The 17,625-nt window shown below is 40.8% G+C and overlaps 1 protein-coding gene and 1 long non-coding RNA gene across 3 annotated transcripts in view; one reads left to right on the top strand and one right to left on the bottom strand.

The window, feature by feature from the left end:
• myo5b.L (myosin VB L homeolog) overlaps nucleotides 1-3,877 on the top strand; it is a 159,834-nt gene extending 155,957 nt beyond the window's left edge. For both annotated transcript variants that reach the window (XM_041570190.1, XM_018266955.2), the window contains 3 exons: nucleotides 438-612; nucleotides 1,881-1,961; nucleotides 3,148-3,877. In XM_041570190.1, the coding sequence (XP_041426124.1) occupies nucleotides 438-612; nucleotides 1,881-1,961; nucleotides 3,148-3,300 (409 nt within the window). In that variant the 3' untranslated portion in view covers nucleotides 3,301-3,877. The remainder of the gene's footprint in view (nucleotides 1-437; nucleotides 613-1,880; nucleotides 1,962-3,147) is intronic.
• Nucleotides 3,159-17,442, bottom strand: LOC108718634. Its single transcript, XR_001936037.2, has 5 exons — nucleotides 16,288-17,442; nucleotides 15,778-15,917; nucleotides 14,726-14,910; nucleotides 12,191-12,381; nucleotides 3,159-3,296 (listed from the first exon to the last, which is right to left on the bottom strand). It is a non-coding gene; the product is annotated as an uncharacterized LOC108718634 (long non-coding RNA).
• Between the last annotated feature and the right edge of the window lie 183 nt (nucleotides 17,443-17,625).

Below are 17,625 nucleotides of genomic sequence, written 5' to 3'. Positions count from 1 at the left end.
CCAGTTGCAATTTCAGTAATCTGGTTACTAGGGTCCCACTTATCCTAGCAACCATGCATTGTTTTGAATAAGAGACTGGAATATGAATAGGAGAGGCCTGAATAGAAAGATGAGTAATAAAAAGGAACAATAACAATACATTTGTATCTTTAGATGGGGTCAGTGACCCCCATTTAAAAGCTGCAAAGAGTCAGAAGAAGAAGACAAATAAATTAAACCCTAAGAAAGAAAAAATGAAGGGCAATTGAAAAGTTACTTAGAAATGGCCATTCTGCAATATACTAAAAGTTAACTTAAAGGTAAATCACCTCTGTAAACTGCATTTAGTGTTGGGAATTGGGGACCCACCTGTAAAATGTCTGTCCTGATTCCTGTAAATTGGACTGCTAAGTGTCAGTTCATATTAAAATATAACTTCTGATCACTGTCCTTTCCAGGTATAACATCAGTCAGTTGGATGAATGGCTGCGGGGGAAGAACTTGCATTCGAGTGGCGCTGCTCAGACTATGGAGCCGCTGATCCAGGCTGCACAGTTGCTGCAACTCAAGAAGAAGACGGAGGAGGATGCGGAGGCCATATGTTCTTTATGCACAGCCCTGAGCACCCAGCAGGTAGGGGCTTATTTATAAAACTCTGAATGCCAAAAACACAAAAAAATTTGTGTTTTTTTTTTTTTTACTATAAAATCGAAATTTTTAGTGAAAAAAAAACCCCATAAATTTTTCGGAATCCGAAAATCCAGCATCTCAGAACTGCCGAAGTTGTTTATAAGTCAGCGGGAGAAGTCCTGAAGATATCCTGATCTGCGCTGGGTTTCATGTAAAAATCCGAGGATTTTGTGGTTTTCAGGTGGAAAATCAGAAAATTTTGTACGATTTGTTTTTTCCACGAATTTATCACGTTTTTTCACGCACAAGAAATTTTCAGGAAAATGTATTGATAAATAAGGGGAGACATGCTGCCTCAGCAATACACTTGTAATAGGCACGTAAAGGAGAATATAATATGCTTCGTTACAGCAAAAAACGTTTGCAAGACGACTCTGCATGTTAGCAACCAAGTTCGCTAAATTTTTGACTGATTAAGACCTCAATGAGTTCCAAAACTGCTTTTGCAAACGTTCGCAGTGTATGTGATAAAATGTCACAAACCTATTATTTTGATTTAATCCAAAGACATCAAGGGATACATGTACTGTTAATATGAATGAATTTTGTTACAACAGCGCCACCTACTGGTCAGTTTCCCACCAGTCTGACCACCAAGTAGTCAAGGAAGTTGTCAGGAGAGAGAAAGAGGCTGCTCTGATGTTCTACTGCTTAGGAAAGATGTGAGAAAGGTTTCTAATTTTTTTCCTAAACAGAAGAACATCAGAGCAGCCTCTTTCTTTCTCCTGACAACTTCCTTGACTTCTTGCTGGTCAGACTGGTCAGAAACAGAAATTCACCAGGTGGCACTGTTGTAACAAAATGTATTCATATTAACAGTACATGTATCCCTTAATATCTTGGAATTAAAACAAAATAAATAATGAATGTACACTGCAAAAATTCTTAGAATAGCCCCTCATCATTTTTACACTCACTTGTTTTAAAGGTTTACTTATCCTTTAACGAAACTCCAGAGCAGGTGTTAAAGGTTCGCCATGCGCAATAAAGAGTCGCAATGCAATAAAAGCCTAACTAAGAATATCACAGGCGAATTTTAATTTGCAAGATACAGTATATACAGTGATAGGTCTGTTCTGATGTCCATCTGTTGGCTCCGGTTATAATACATAAAAGTAAAACCAAGGCAGAAATAAAGGGAACTCCATGCAGAACAATCCCGTTATACCGTTCAGTGACCCCTCCCCCTCTTACTCTTCTGCTTTCTGTAGATTGTGAAGATCCTGAATCTCTATACACCAGTGAATGAGTTTGAAGAGCGTGTGACCGTGTCCTTTATCAGAATCATTCAGGTGAGTTGTAGAACATATGGCTGCTGGGTACATGCCAATAAATATATACAGCTATAGGATCCATTATCTTGAAGGCTCTGAATTACAGAAAGGCAGTCTCCCATAGTCTCCATTTTATCCAAATAAGCAAAATTCTTTAAAAATTATTTTCTTTTTCTCTGTAATAATAAAACAGTAGCGTGTATTTGATCCCAACTAAGATATAATTAATCCTTATTGGAGGCAAAACCAGCCTATTGGGTTTATTTAATGTTTATATGATTTTCTAGTAGACTAAAGGTGGCCATAGACTCAAAGATCCGCTCGTTTGGCAACATCGCCAAACGAGCGGATCTTTCCCTGATATGCCACTAACAGCATGGCTATATCGGGGGTAATTTGAACGTTCGCCGTATGGTCGAACTATCGAATTACGATACGCCAAGGGGCTCCGACGATATCCGACAGATATCGATCAGGAAGACCAGTCGGAAGCCCCCATACTTTCAAATTGGTCTAAATGACCGATATCGGCAGCTTTATCTGCCCGTGTATGGCCACCTTTAGGGGCGTATTTACCAAGGGTTGAATTTCAAATTTGAAAAACTTCGAAATTAGAATTCAAAAAGACCAACCAAAATTGACAGTTTTTTTTTTTTGCCCGAAAAGGTCAGTTTTTGATCTAATAGATCCGTATTCGAATAGTACGAAACAAAGTAAAAAAAACCTTAGATTTTTCAAAGTCCAACAATCAACTCCAAAGTCTAGGAGGTCCCTTATAGGCTAAAACAGCAATTCGCAGGTTTTAGATGGCGAATGGCCGAAGTCAAATTTTTAAAGAGACAAGTACGTTTCAATATTCGAATTTTCTTCCAATTCAAATCGAATTTGAACTATTCCCTAGTACACAAAAAATATCTCAAAATTCGTACTTTTTTAATTCGAAAATTCACCTTGACCTTTGATAAATCTGCCCCTTAAGGTATGAAGATCTATGGAAAGATCCATTATCCAGAAAACTCCAGGTCCTGAGCATTCTGGATAACAGGTCCCATACCTGTATAGGCAGTCTAGACCACCCCCCAGGTGCCCATATAGAAATACCTCCCTATCTCTGACTATGTCACAGTATAATAAGTGTGATGATTGGTGGATTCTATTTTCAGTAAAGGCAACACTTGTATTTGCTTCATTTGTTATTTCCCAGGCTCAGTTGCAAGAGCGGAGCGATTCTCCTCAGCTGCTGATGGATTCCAAATACATGTTCCCAGTCCTGTTCCCTTTCAACCCCTCGGCCATCGCTTTGGACTCCGTTCAGATCCCTCCTTCCCTCAAGCTGGATTTCCTCGTGAAAGTCTGAAGAAGGAAAAAGACTATCACTGTAGTGGGGAAAAAAGAATTCTGTATAAATATATTTAATATTGTGGACCAAGAAGAGAAGCTGCAGTTCTGTCAGTCGAGTTCCGCAGACTTATAACGCACTGAAACTCGTTGGTTTTTTTTTATGCCTCAGTTTAAAGGAAATAGATAAAAGCTTTTTTTTTAACCTGTGTGAAAGTTTTAAAAGTTGGTGCTAAGAACTGGCATTTTGAAGGTGGCGCCTAATACATAGTAACATAGTAAGTTAGGTTGAAAAAAGACACTCGTCCATCAAGTTCAACCTTTTAACTCTATATATAACCTGCCTAACTGTCAGTTGATCCAGAGGAAGGCAAAAAAACCCCATCTGAAGTCTCTCCAATTTGCCTCAGAGGGGGAAAATTCCTTCCTGACTCCAAAATGGCAATGGGACCAGTCCCTGGATCAATAAGGCCATTTTATTTGAAAAGGACAAAAGCAGTTTAGGGTCTTTCATGTTGTGAGCCAATCATCCTCTATTTCACATGTTTGGGTGCTGGATAGTTCTTAAAGTGGAAGTAAAGTCTAGAATAAGGCTAGAAATGCTGTATTTTGTATACTAAACATAAACATGAACTTACTGCACCACAAGTCTAATCAAACAAATGATTTATGCTTTCAAAGTTGGCCACAGGGGGTCACCATCTTGTAACTTTGTTATACATCTTTGCAAGACCAAGACTGTGCACGTGCTCAGTGTGGTCTGGGCTGTTTAGGGATTGCCATAAATTATCAAAACAGCACAAGTCAAATAATATCTGCCAGAAGCCGATACAGCAAGACTGATTAATAATCAGAATATACAGACTCACTGGGTCCTGTGATGTCATGTAATCTAATGTGGATTTTATAATTTTTGTATTGTTTAATACAAACTTTCTCCAACTCTGCAGAACCAGTGGCTGCAGCAAAATAATCCTCCAAATAGAATCCCAGTTTATCTGTTTAAATCTGGCTCCATGATCTTTGTCCCTGCAGCTGGAGTTGGAAACAGTAAAGGGGATGTAAAGGCAAAAATAAAATCCAATACAAATCTCTACACAGTCGCCGACTGCTCTACAGGGAAACAAACAAAGCTGCTTGAGTTCTGCATGGCTGGGAAGTAAGGCGGGGGCTCCCCCTGCTGTTCATAAGTATGATTGTTTCCCTGCAGAGCAGTTAGGGACTGTCTGACAATTCCTATCCACGGCAGTAAATGAAGGGAGAATTTCACTGCATACAGTCAGGTTTCTTATAAAAACGGTACACATTTTTAAAGTATATTGGAGATAGGTTTCTTTTTCATTAAAAAAGTAAAAATGGGATTTAATTTTTACATGCCCTTTAAGCACTGTTGTTTTGCCAGCCCACGGGCCTCCTGTTGGACAGCCTTTGGATGACAATGTCCACCACAGGTTAGCACTCTAACTCTAGCACTTTAAATTCAGTGGTATAAAGCTGCCCATGGACGCAGAAAAGATAGTCATACAAAATGACGGTTTGTATGATTTTCGGATCGTCCCAACATTTTTCGTGCCACGACGATCGTTTAGTCAATCCGACCGGTTACAGAATATCTGTAGGCTAATGGTAATTTCTATGAATGTATTGCCGATCTGACGATATCATTGGGAAACTGTCACTATTATTTGTCGGACAGAACTTTCGTATGATCTGATTTGTTCTTTTTCCTACTTTAATCTGAATGGTTAGTTGCAGGTTGGTAAATTGCAACGGATGGTCGTTTGTCCGACATAATGATAAATCTGTAGGTCTATGGGCAGCTTTAGGGCAGGGACAGGCGTGTTGTCAGCTGACGGTTTCCACCAGATGGCAGTAGTGGACAAAGCCTTCATGTGCCATTGCTATAAAATACATTGTAAATTTGGGTAATTCACACTAATCAGCTCCTGTCTATATTATCCTTCCTGTAGCCTGGCGATGCCTAATAATGGCAGCACTAAAACTCAATACTGGTGATCCATAGCTTTTCATCTGGAAATTCCAGACAGGGCTTAATCAGTAAGGGCAGAGATATTCGCTCAGATTCGGAGAGATTAGTCACCGGTGACAAACCTCCTCTTCTTCAGGGCGACTAATTTCCCCGAACTGCCTTCACGCCAGCTAGAATGAAAATCGCCGGCGGGATGGCACTCTGAGCGCTTCGTTTTCCGAAGTTGCCTCACGTGCAAACGCCAAGTGCCATCCTGCCGTCGATTTAGATTCTAGCCGGCGGGAAGGCAGTTTGGGGAGATTAGTCGCCCCGAAGAAATGGAGAATTCGGGCGACTTCGGAAAACGTATCACTCCTAGTACCATCCCACCGGTGATTTACATTCTAGTCGGCAGGAGGCAGTTCAGGGAGTTAGTCGCCCGAAGAAGAGGAGATCTGTTGCCGGGCGACTAATCTCCTCCAAATCTGACCATATGTCTCTGCCCTAAAAGTGGGGGAATTAGTGCATTTGTTTGTATAGTCAGAAACCTTTTAGCCTCACTGGTAGGTAGAAGTCATTTTTTACACAAACCCAAAGCCAAATAGCTGAACTAGTGGCACCCACACTTGCACACGCACATAGATAAGCCCACAATGAGGGTTGTTCAGCTTATATACAGTATATATATATTTATATAGAGAGATATTAGAATGTGTAATATATACATATATGTGCCTATAGAAAGATAAAAGATAAAGATGTGTATTTCTTTTTCCTACAGGGAATCTCTCACTACAAAAAGGAGTTTAATAGTAAAACCCTACCTGAGTGTTTATAATTTTAAAGAGGTTGTTCACCTAAGAGTTAACTGTTAGGATGATGTAGAGAGGGATATTCTGAGACAATTTGCAATTGTTTTTTTAATTATTTTTATTATTTGTGGTTTTTGACTTATTTTGCTTTTTATTCAGCCACTCTCCAGTTTGCAATTTCAGCAATCTGGTTGCTAGGGTCCAAATGACCCTAGCAACCCTGCATTGATATGAATTAGAGACTGGAATATGAATAGGAGAGGCCTGAATAGAAAGTTGAGTAATAAGTAGCAATAATAATACATTTGTAACCTTACAGAGCATTTTTTTTTTAAAGTTGGGGGTCAGTGACCCCTGTTTGAAGGCTGGAAAAGAGGCAAATAATTAAAAAAACTATAGAAAATAAACTTGCTTAGAACTGGCTTTTCTATAAAATACTGAAAGTTGAGCCACTCCTTTAAAGGGGAAATTTGTTTCAAACAAAAATACAGAAAAGTGGGGATCTAAGTGTTGCTATAAAAACATCACATGAATGATGCTGAACGATTAACAACAGGTCTTTCATGAGAACACTTTTTTTTTTAAATGTGTTTTAATTTATTATATTTGATTGATTGTGGATCAGCATTATCTGGCCTAAATCATAAGGGGTGGTTGATGTCTGCTGATGTTTTCACCAGAGATGATCAGGCTCAACCTTCCAGCTGCTGTTAAAGGAGAACTAAACCCTAAAAATTAATGTGACTACAAATGCCATATTTTATATAGAGAACTTATTGCATGAGGCTAAAGTTTCAGCTTGTCAATAGCAGCAATGATCCAGGACTTCAAACTTGTCACAGGGGGTCACCATCTTGGAAAGTGTCTGTGACACTCACATGCTCAGTGGGCTCTGATTGGCTGTTGAGAAGCTAAGCTTAGGGCTCGTCACTAATTATCCAGCAGAAAATGAGCTTCCCTGGCTGTAATATAAGCTGATGCTACAGGTTTGCTGATTATTCAATTCTGATGCTAATTGCACTGGTTTCTGTGCTGCCATGTAGTAATTATGTGTATTAATTACTAATCAGCCTTATATTGTGACATTTCTATTCTATGTGTACTGTATATTGTGAGTGGGTCCCTAAGCTCAGTAAGTGACAGCAGCACAGAGCATGTGCAGTGAATCAGCAGAAAAGAAGATGGGGAGCTACTGGGGCATCTTTGGAGAAACAGAACTTTACTGCTAAAGGGCTGTGGTTGTCTTGGGCTGGTACAGAACATCATGTACAACATTTCTACCTACTTCTTTAGTTAGGCTTTAGTTCTCCTTTAATGCCAAGGATGCTGGGAGTGGTTGGAGGGATGTTGTTCAAATCTCCCAAATGTATCCTTGCCCAGAATCACATGTCCTTGTTGTGAATTATGTGTCAAATAAAAGGTTGCCAAAATGTTTATTGTTTGAAAAAAAATGTGGTTTCATTGTGTGTCTGTTGCTTAAAGGAAAAGTAAAAGGAGATTCATTTACTTAAAGGAAAACTATACCCCCCAAACAATGTAGGTCTCTATTAAAAAATACTGAGTAAAACAGCTCATGTGTAAAACCCTGCTTCATGTAAATGAACCATTATCATAATAATATACTTATTTAGTAGTATGTGCCATTGGGTAATCATAAATAGAAAATTGCCATTTTAAAAAATAAAGGCTGCCCCCTGAGATCGTAAGATTCACTGTGCACACATACAAACCACATGTTAGGTCACATGAGCCAATTAACAGACAGAGTTCTGCCTTTTGTTCCTCAATTCTTCCTGTTACAGTTAGTGTTGTAGTATTTCTGGTCAGGTGATCTCTGAGGCAGCACAGATAGAGTCACGAAATGGTGGTTCAAGGCAAGAGATGTAAAAGGGCAATATTTATGTAAATATATATTCCAGTTTGGTAAGATTCTTTAATATGTCATTCCATTTGATATAAACTATCTGTTGATTAAGTATTCATTTTGGGGGTATAGTTTTCCTTTAAGAGAAATTTGGTATTTTTCCTGACTCATTGCCTTCAAAATATTGTCCATAATCAAAGTGTCATAAAGGCTGTCGGGTTCAGATGTCACTGACGGGGCAGATTGCTGCAAATCAGTGAGACAGAAAGCAGACAATCAGGAATGTTTGGAGAAGAGAACCCGGGATGTCACTGTCTGTCACTATTGGTTGTTGTGTTTTTGTATATCAGGTGTTTACTACGTGCAATAAAAGGGGGCAGCATTCTCAACACATATGAAAAGCCCCATGCAGTGTTAGAGCTGCAGAAATAACAAGAATTCTCTCTAGTAATACATAAAGGGTTAGTCCACCTTGAAATTAATTGTTAGTTTGATACAGACACCAGTATTCTTTTGAATTCTTTTGTATTTACACTTTTGTTCTGCACATATTGAGCAGGGAATGTATTGTTGTTAGGGCCTGGTTACCTTTAGTCATTTGAAAGTTAGACAGGAATATGAACAACAAAGGGATTGAAAAGAAAATATAAATAGTAAAGAAAGAATTGTCCTAGTGAATGGCATTATGAGCAACAATCAGCATGGCTTTATGAAGGATAGGTCATGTCAAGACAAATTTGATTGCATTTTATGATGAGGTAAGTAAGATGCTGGACAGTGGGGGGGCAGTAGATGTGATCTATTTGCATTTTGCCAGAGAGTTTAATACCGTGCCCCACATACGACTGCTTTCTAAATTAAGGTCTCTTGGGCTTAAAGGAGAAGGAAAGCCCCAGGGCGCAAAACCCCTCCCCCCCTCCCCTGTGTTGCCCCCCCTCCCTCCTCCCCCTGGCCTACCTGTCCCCCTGGGCAAATGCCCCTAACTTGTTACTCACCCCTCTGCGCAGGTCCTGTCCACGGAGTTCACAGTCGCCATCTTCTCCCACGCGCGTCTTCTTCCTGCTCTGACCGGCGTCTTCTGGCGCATGCGCAGTAGGAACAGGTACCGGTAAAGCTCTATTGCGCATGCGCCGAATGTCACGAAGACATTCGGAAAACTTCGGGACATTCGGCGCATGCGCAGTAGAGCTGTACCGGTACCTGTTCCTACTGCGCATGCGCCAGAAGACGCCGGTCAGAGCAGGAAGAAGATGCGCGTGGGAGAAGATGGCGACTGTGAACTCCGTGGACAGGACCTGCGCAGAGGGGTGAGTAACAAGTTAGGGGCATTTGCCCAGGGGGACAGGTAGGCCAGGGGGAGGGGGGGCAACACAGGGGAGGGGTTTTGCGCCCTGGGGCTTTCCTTCTCCTTTAATGAAGTCGTTTGCACATGGATAGGAAACTGGCTACAGGATCGGGTACAGAGGGTGGTTGTTAATGGGACATTCTCTACTTGGAGTAAGGTTCTTAGTGGGGTCCCTCAGGGCTCGGTATTGGGTCCACTTTTATTTAATACAAAGAGGGATTGTGGGTGCACCCGCATTGCTAAATAAAAATGTATAAGGGAAGTGCTACTGACATTACCAATGGGGTCAGTGCACATTCCCTGGGCCCCTGTCTAAGTAATTCAGTAGATATGCAAATGCATGTGTTCACAAACTTAATCCAGGGACTGGTCCCATTGCCATTTTGGCGTCAGGAAGGAATTTTTTCCCCCTCTGAGGCAAATTGGAGAGGCATCAGATGGGTTTTTTTGCCTTCCTCTGGATCAACTGGCAGGCAGATTAAAAAAAAAAAAAAGTTTTAACTTGGTGGACTTGTCTTTTTTCAACCATACTTACTATGTAATTAATGACCCTGACAACCATAGATGGTTGGATATACTCGTGATAGAAGGGAAAAAAAAATAAAAAAAAAATATATATATAGCAAAAAAACGTCCGCACACATAGGTCTTGATAAGTGAAAAAAAAGCTGGTAGATTTATTTCAACGTTTCGCTTACAAACTCAAGCCGTCATCAGGAAGGGCAGAGCCTAAAGTGAACATGAAGTTATACACACACACAGGATTCAAAAATGGCGTCAAAACCATGCTAGTGACATCACATAAAGTGGGTGTGGTTATAGTACTGAGTGCATCAGTGATAGTGTCATGGAGCTGAGCCAATCGTGTGCATTGTATCAGTGGTAGTGTCATAGGAGCGCACCTCACGTATAGGCGAATACTACAGAGTCACTGTAGTATTCAATGCTAATTAAACACCCAGTATCAAATTACATGATTGTTGTGACAGGGAAAAACATACCCTGTGAGTGAAATAAATAAAAACAATCAAAGGATCTCCCTACGACCTTATAGTAAGGTCAGGAAGTATCCCCCTCCCCTACCTCCGTGGTGGGGGCTGACAGCCAAATTGCCTTTGCCCTGTGTTGCCTCCAATGCAGGTACGGAGGAAACGTAATAAATGCAGGACCTGTTACCTGTTTCCAACATCGTTAAGCCTTTTGAGTTGCCTTGTGTGATCTGTGCCAATTGTTCTACCACATATATTACATCCCAGCACTATACTGACCTTTGCAGCATACTACAGCACAAGCGAGACTTCCTGGTGACTATTAAAGGTCGCAACCAATCAGGGTCAGTACGGACCCAACTTTTGCCAGAATGTCAGACCGCTCCCACTGCTCAGCAATAGGAAAGACCTCCACTCTTTCGGCACTCCGACCTGTACTGTGTTCGCTGTGTGCGCTATGAGTGCACGCTTGTCACATTCAAATCTAGTGCTGGAAAGACCAATGTATAGTCTCTGCTGGAAGGGGGCGGAGCATTCAGGACCTCCGGTCTGATGGACAGCGCTAAAGGCAAATAGGCTTTAACTGTTCCCAGTCTTACATCATTACAGACAGGGTTTCGGGTTACGTGAGGCAGGACCTGTAATGATGTGCACCTGTCGGAGTGCACCTATCTAGTTATATATATAATAAATAAAAAAGACCAACTGGAAAGATACTTAGAGCAGATCCATCTGTAAAACTTGTGAGACAGCGATAACATTATCCCATATTATAAACCCCCTTTTAATCATTTGGATGTGGCCTATGCACTCAATGTTTGTGGATGGTCTGTGCTACATAATCCACTCCCCCCCACCACGGCCGGGATAACAAATTTAGTTGCCGGTAAATTTGTAATACCCTTAAAGGGGTAGTTCACATTTGAGATAACTTTTTGTATGATGTAGAGGGATATTCTGAGATAATTTGCTTTTGGTTTTAATTTTTTTTTTATTATTGAAGGTTTTTGAGTTATTTAGCAGCTCTTCAATTTGCATTTCAAGCAATCTGGGAACTAGGGTACAAATTCCCCTAGCAACCATGCATTCATTTGAATAAGAGACTGGAATATGAATAGGAGAGGCCTGAATAGAAAGATGAGTAATAAAATGTAACAATAACAATACATTTGTAGCCTTATAGAGTGTTTGTTTTGTTTTTTTTAGAAGGGGTCAGCAACACCCATTTGAAAGCTGCAAAGAATCAGAAGACAAAAAACTATAAAAAAAAATGAAAACCAATTGAAAAGTTACTTAGAATAGGTTGTTCTATGACATAATAAAAGTTACTTTAAAGGTGAACCACCCCTTTAATAAAAGCCTTTTGCCCTCTGCTCGAAACTTACCTTTTCTCTGCCTTCTGGCCATATTGCAACATGGCTCCACCCCCTCTTATGTCACTTTTGTTCCCACCCTCACCACCGGCCGGTAGAAATTTTCTGAAAAGGTGGCAACCTTAGACCCAACAGATTGCCCTTTTGTTGCCCTAAAAATAAGGAGGTAAAATATGGGGTGGCAAATGGGATTAGAAGATTTTACCCAGTGCTGGAAATGGGAAGGGATGCAAACGTTTTACATCTCAGAACTTTTTGGTCATACCGGGATGGAGCAGAGCGGACACACAGTAGACTGAAAACGGCAGAATTTAATGTGATTCAATACATTCAGCTGCTGTATCTCAGCCCATATCAGTTTGCTGCAGGTGACAAAAGAAGAAATAGGAATATCCTACACAAGTGAATGGAGTGGTGGAGTTCTACTCTAGTGAACTGTGACCAACTGCCCTTTTACCCTTTCATAAATATGTCCCTAACAGGCAATCTGTAACTCTTAAAGAGATACGGACACTAAAAAACTACTTTTCAAAATATGAATGTACATTAAAAGTTACCTATAGGTCAGGGGTGTCCAACCTGCGCGAGTGAGGGCGGCATTTGGCCCAGGATGGATATGAATGCGGCTCAGCTTGAACTTCAGACAATCCAGGAAACATCATGTTGCAATGTCACGCACAGAGTGTTTGTACACGGTCACTAATTGTGTGTATACGTGGTTTCAATCTAACATGGAGTACGAGGCTTCCTAGAGCAGGAAAAGCGGTTAACAAGTGAGCGTTCAGTTACTTACAAAGGCAAGTAAGCATTCTACAGCAGCATCGCCCGCTAAGCTAAGGATATATGCAGCGCCTACATTTGTAAACAACTTTTTTTCAAGAATGAACACACTTGGGGGGTTATTTACTAAACTTCGAATTTTTGTATGAAATCAGACTTTTGAAAAACCCCGAGGATGAAAAAGTCTGAATCAGAAAATCTGGCATCTCAAACCTGTCAAGGTTACATATAAGTCAATGGGAGAAGTCTTAATGATTTTTTGATGTGCGCTGAATTTCGTGCAATACCCCAAAGTTTTCAGGCAAACAGTGGAGTTTTCTATTTTTTTTCCCCCACAAAGCAAAATTTCAGGAAAATATAATGAATACGCACAAAAAACCTGAGCAGATTTGATTGAAGTTTGTAGTAGAAAATATTGAGATAAATTTGGACTTTTATGAATAACCTCCGAAGAGTAACATTACAACCAAATTATCTGATGAGCACCTTGAGAATTCACTAAGAATTGCAACAACTTTCATTCAACCAGATATTGATACATTAGTTTCTCAAACACAATGACAAAAATCCCACTAGGTTTACGATACCCTCTTTTCTTTTACAATAAAATAAATCAAGTTAGCGTTAGTGTTTGTGTGTATTTCGAGTGTGGCCCCAGAACATTTTTCTTCTTCCAATGAGGCCCAGGGAAGCCAAAAGTTTGGACACCCCTGGTCTCATGCTGATTGTTTGCAGAGAGGTTTGTTTTTGTAAGTAATTTTTAGTTGAAGTCCCTATACCTAACTGTTTTGCCAACCTGACTGTCCCATCTCAGCCTGTCAGTTAGTGTTTCTAATGCAAACGGACTCCCACTGCACAAATATGGCAGCCCCCTCATACTGGAACATGGGGCAATCAATGTTTTACATTACATTTTAATGTAAAAGCACTGGGCAAATACTTTATGGCAACATTATAAGTAGCATGAAAAGTACATTTTATGATAGATGTAAAAAAAAAAATAAAAAAAAAGGTTTAATTTCTGGTGTCAGTATCTCTAACTCTCTTCAGCATTACCTTCATCTGGCCAAACGAGCAGATCTCTCCCCGATATGACCACCTTTAAGTGGGTGATATTGGGCTGGTCAGATAGTGGGCCCTACAAGCAGATCACAACGAGGAGAATACAGGTGGTCAGATGGAGGACCACATCAATGAACCGATGCAGTCCTCAAGACGACATTTTTGAACCTGACCGATCAACATCTGGCCGACTATTGATTGGGTAAGCCGTCTGAGGGCCCCATCCAATGCCCAATAAGCTTAATCTGTCAGCATTTTATATCTGCTGGTATATGGGGGGCCTGGAACTGCCCGAATGTATCCATCAAGAACCAATATTCTCTTGGAATCAAAGCAGATTAGGATCAGGAGAACTGGAAGTTCCTAAAGAGGGGGGTGGGTTAAAATGAACTGTAGGACAGGAAGAAAAGTCATAGGACACGAGTGGGTTTTACCCTCTAGTTACGCCACAGTCTCGTCATATTTGATAACTAACCTATTTATGTAGAAAAAAAAATATATAGTTAATACAGATTTACAGTTGTCAGTTCAGGAGAATTATTCTGCTCAAATAAGGAAAATGTTTCTTATCCACTTTATAGAACTCCCCAATCACCCCCAGTGATATGTTTAGCAGCCAGTTCCCAGCCCCCACTAAACTTCATAGCCAGTATTGGTGCGAATACACAGTACAGCATAGAAACTGATGCCAATGTACATACAGGGAAGGATTATTGTACATTACACTTTCAGGCAGGTTGTGTTCTCTGCTAAAACCAGAATTTCCCATCAGACTGGCTTGTAATAGTGCAGTGAATGTGCTCCAGAGTGCAATGGTAGTGCCTTTACCTCTCCAGATGACACAACTAGTAATGTCAGGTTTAACTCTAATCACCCATAAACCCCCAATGCTGCCCATAATGCTTTTCTTGTACTGACACTGTTTTAGAGAATCACAGCAGCAACTGCAGCATTTCAGCCAGGGTCAGATAAGAGAATAACTAAAGGAACTACAAACAGAATGGATTCCTGCAGAGCAAGTTAAGGAAAACAATGTTATACCAGTCTTGGCTAACCAGTGGCCCTGCAGACCTTTGTCTGTTTGTGGGAAATATAATTCAAGGACAGCTAGACTTTTGCAAGTTACCAGCGCTCTACAGAGTAATTCCATTAAATACACAGTCATCAGAGACAAGTGCAAGAGAAAGTGCTGTAACAGTGTGCAGTTGATATGTTTTTATTAACACTTTTATTAACTGATAAGTGGATACCTTGCAGGGCTGGACTCAATAAATCAGACGGGATTGATGTCAACCAGGAGGAAGGATTGGATCACAATTTCTGTAAATGTCTGGTAACAGGAGAGTGACACAGGGAGTCCATATAACAGGGGTCTTTATTTTATATCCCCATTTCCCTTTAAATAACAGACCTCTTCTAAGCAGGATCAGCAGCCCTGGAGAGAGAAAAAAATAATACAATGAATAGTCACATCACAGTCAGTTCTGGAAGCGACTTTGCTGGTTTGTTATCAGCAATTCATAATGGAACAGAAAAACATATTAAACACTGCTGATCTAGGCATGATATAAATCACATACACAGAACTAGGCATGATATAAATCACATAGACAGCTACACTTACCTTGTGCCCTGCTAACAGAGACAAAAACATAACCAAGCAGTCACCAGGGAGTCCCATAAACACATGCTTCTTTTAATACAGGTCATGGAACACCAAGGTTACTTCTCATGTGCCAAAATTACATCACTAAACACTTATAACTGATGACATCACTAGGAATTTCTAAGGATCCCATTTAGAGGATAGTGATGGCTTGTGTATAATATAATGGCTCTTGTGTAGCATTCAAGTAACAATGTCACTGTACTGTGTACTCTGTACATATGACAATAAAACTTTGAATCTTTAATATCCTTATAGTACACAAGAGCCATGAATATTCTGTAATTTATATCAATGTCAATTTGTGTCACTTAAATACACAGAAAAGGATAAAGGTAAAGCTAATGGTGTGCTCAGGACTTCATGTCTGCACTTTATTTGCTGTCAGACTGCATAGGAAATCATTAGTCACTCTGTATGGTGTACAGTAACACTGCCTTGGAATTTATAAAGCTGTAGCTTTAAGGTAGGAGTAAAAACAAATTATAATGTCTAATTCCCCCCAAAACAGCTTTAATAGGTAAGGTTTCATCCACTTGGATTTTGGAACCAGAAGTCTGCTTCGTACCGATAACCTAAAGCACCTCAGCTTTTTTTTTTTTTTTTTTTCAGTCTGCATCTTAAATACATACTCACATCAACCGAATCCAAATCCTTAAAATCCTGGGACTTTCGTCATAAAACTTTGTGCACGGCTCTCTTTTTACCTCCCCCTCACTGATTTTCCCCCTCTAAGGCAAATTGGAGAGGCTTCAGAAGGCCTTCCTCTGGATCAACTGGCAGATAGGTAGTTAATAAACAAAAAAAAAAAAAAAAAAGGTTGAACTCGATGGACATGTGTCTTTTTTCAACCTTACTTACTATGTTACTATGTAGATTAGCCAGTGTATGGGCAGTAGCACATCTCTATCCCTGACGTACAGCACTTGAATTAGCAAATACACAGAAGTATATTAATCAGGCAGGTGGTTCTGGGCTCAGACTATTAAGCAGCACTATTTCTTCCTTGTGCTTCAAATGAAGTCAGATTGCGCAGTGGGCTAGTCATCCCTGACCAGAAGCCAACGTGATACTTATAGTTCCACTGTCAGTTGCCCGTGTACTACTGAGAGAGACAGAGAACATTTATGGCAATGCCATACTCACCAGCCATAAAGCTCCGGGGGACAAGACTTCTGGGTCACACAAATCTGCAGGATTGTTGTCTGAACACAGAGTCTTCTTAGAAGAACAAAGAGTCCAATACAGGAGAGTGAGACCCGCAACTGACCATCTGCCTAATGAAGTGTCCCTCTCCTCAAAATCGGACATCTAAATTGGCCAAGAGACTTTCTGAAGGGGTAGTTCACCTTTAAATTAAGTATTTTATAGAATGGCCAATGCAAAGCAACTTTTCAATTGGTTTTTAATTATTTGCCTTCTTCATCCGACTCTTTCCAGCTTTCAAATGAGGGTCGCTGACCCCCAGCTGAAAAACAAATGCTCTGTATGGCTACAAATCTATTATCATTGCTACTTTCTATTAGTACTTTCTATTCAGGCCTCTCCTATTCATATTCCAGTCTCTTATTCAAATCAATGCAGGGTTGCTAGGGGAATTTGGACCCTAGCAACCAGATGGCTGAAATTGCAAACTTTACAGCTGCTGAATAAAAGACTGAACTCAAAAACACAAATAATAAAAAATGAAAACCAATTACAAATTGTCACAGAAGATCACAGTGTTATATCAAAGGTGATCAAACCCCTCTGGCTGTTAAACTGTAACTCCCCATTCCCTCAGACTACAGAAGGCCACAGGGCAGATATCACCAATTAATGGCCTTTGTATTTGTAGCCTCATTAGATCTAAATAGAGGTCAAAGCAGCCATTCCTCCTCCTCCCTGGGTTACCCAGTAAAAACTCAATGTCACACACGCTGCTAGAAAACTACATCTCCCAGAATACACCTCGGCTGCCAACAGGGAAGGCGATGCTCCATAACAGACCCGCGTATCATCTCTGCCCCCAAACCTCCGTCAAACGTATCCCCGGCCCGCCATTACCCTCTCTATACTGCCTGTGTCTAATCTCCATTAACCCGCGGAGCTGTGGCCTAGACAAGCGCGGTCACTTCAGCTACCGACAAGACCCCAGGGTAGCCACATTTGAAGGAAATGAAATTGCGCGGGAAGTCGCCCGCGAGTGCTGCTGGAACTCCGGAAGAATCAACTCGTCCTGTGATTGGACGGGAAGTGGAGCGCGGGTGGTGATGGGATTGCTGAAAGGGATCTAAATAGAAAGTAGGGGAAAGGTTGGAATGGGAGGGACGCGCTTGTAATTAGTGGGACATGGTCACAGCACAGAGAGCGGACAAGAAGGCGTGAGCCGATACCGCGAGGTAGGGAATATGACCGTATACGGTGAAGTGGGTGGAGCACGGCGTGAGGCAATGAGATAGGCAAGGGGAGTGGGCGGGAATTCGTGTCCGTATTAGGGAGAGA

Source organism: Xenopus laevis, chromosome 1L, assembly GCF_017654675.1.
Source record: "Xenopus laevis strain J_2021 chromosome 1L, Xenopus_laevis_v10.1, whole genome shotgun sequence".
Taxonomy (NCBI): domain Eukaryota; kingdom Metazoa; phylum Chordata; class Amphibia; order Anura; family Pipidae; genus Xenopus; species Xenopus laevis.
Note: the sequence above shows the minus strand (reverse complement) of the source record. Positions and strands in the feature narration are given on the sequence as shown.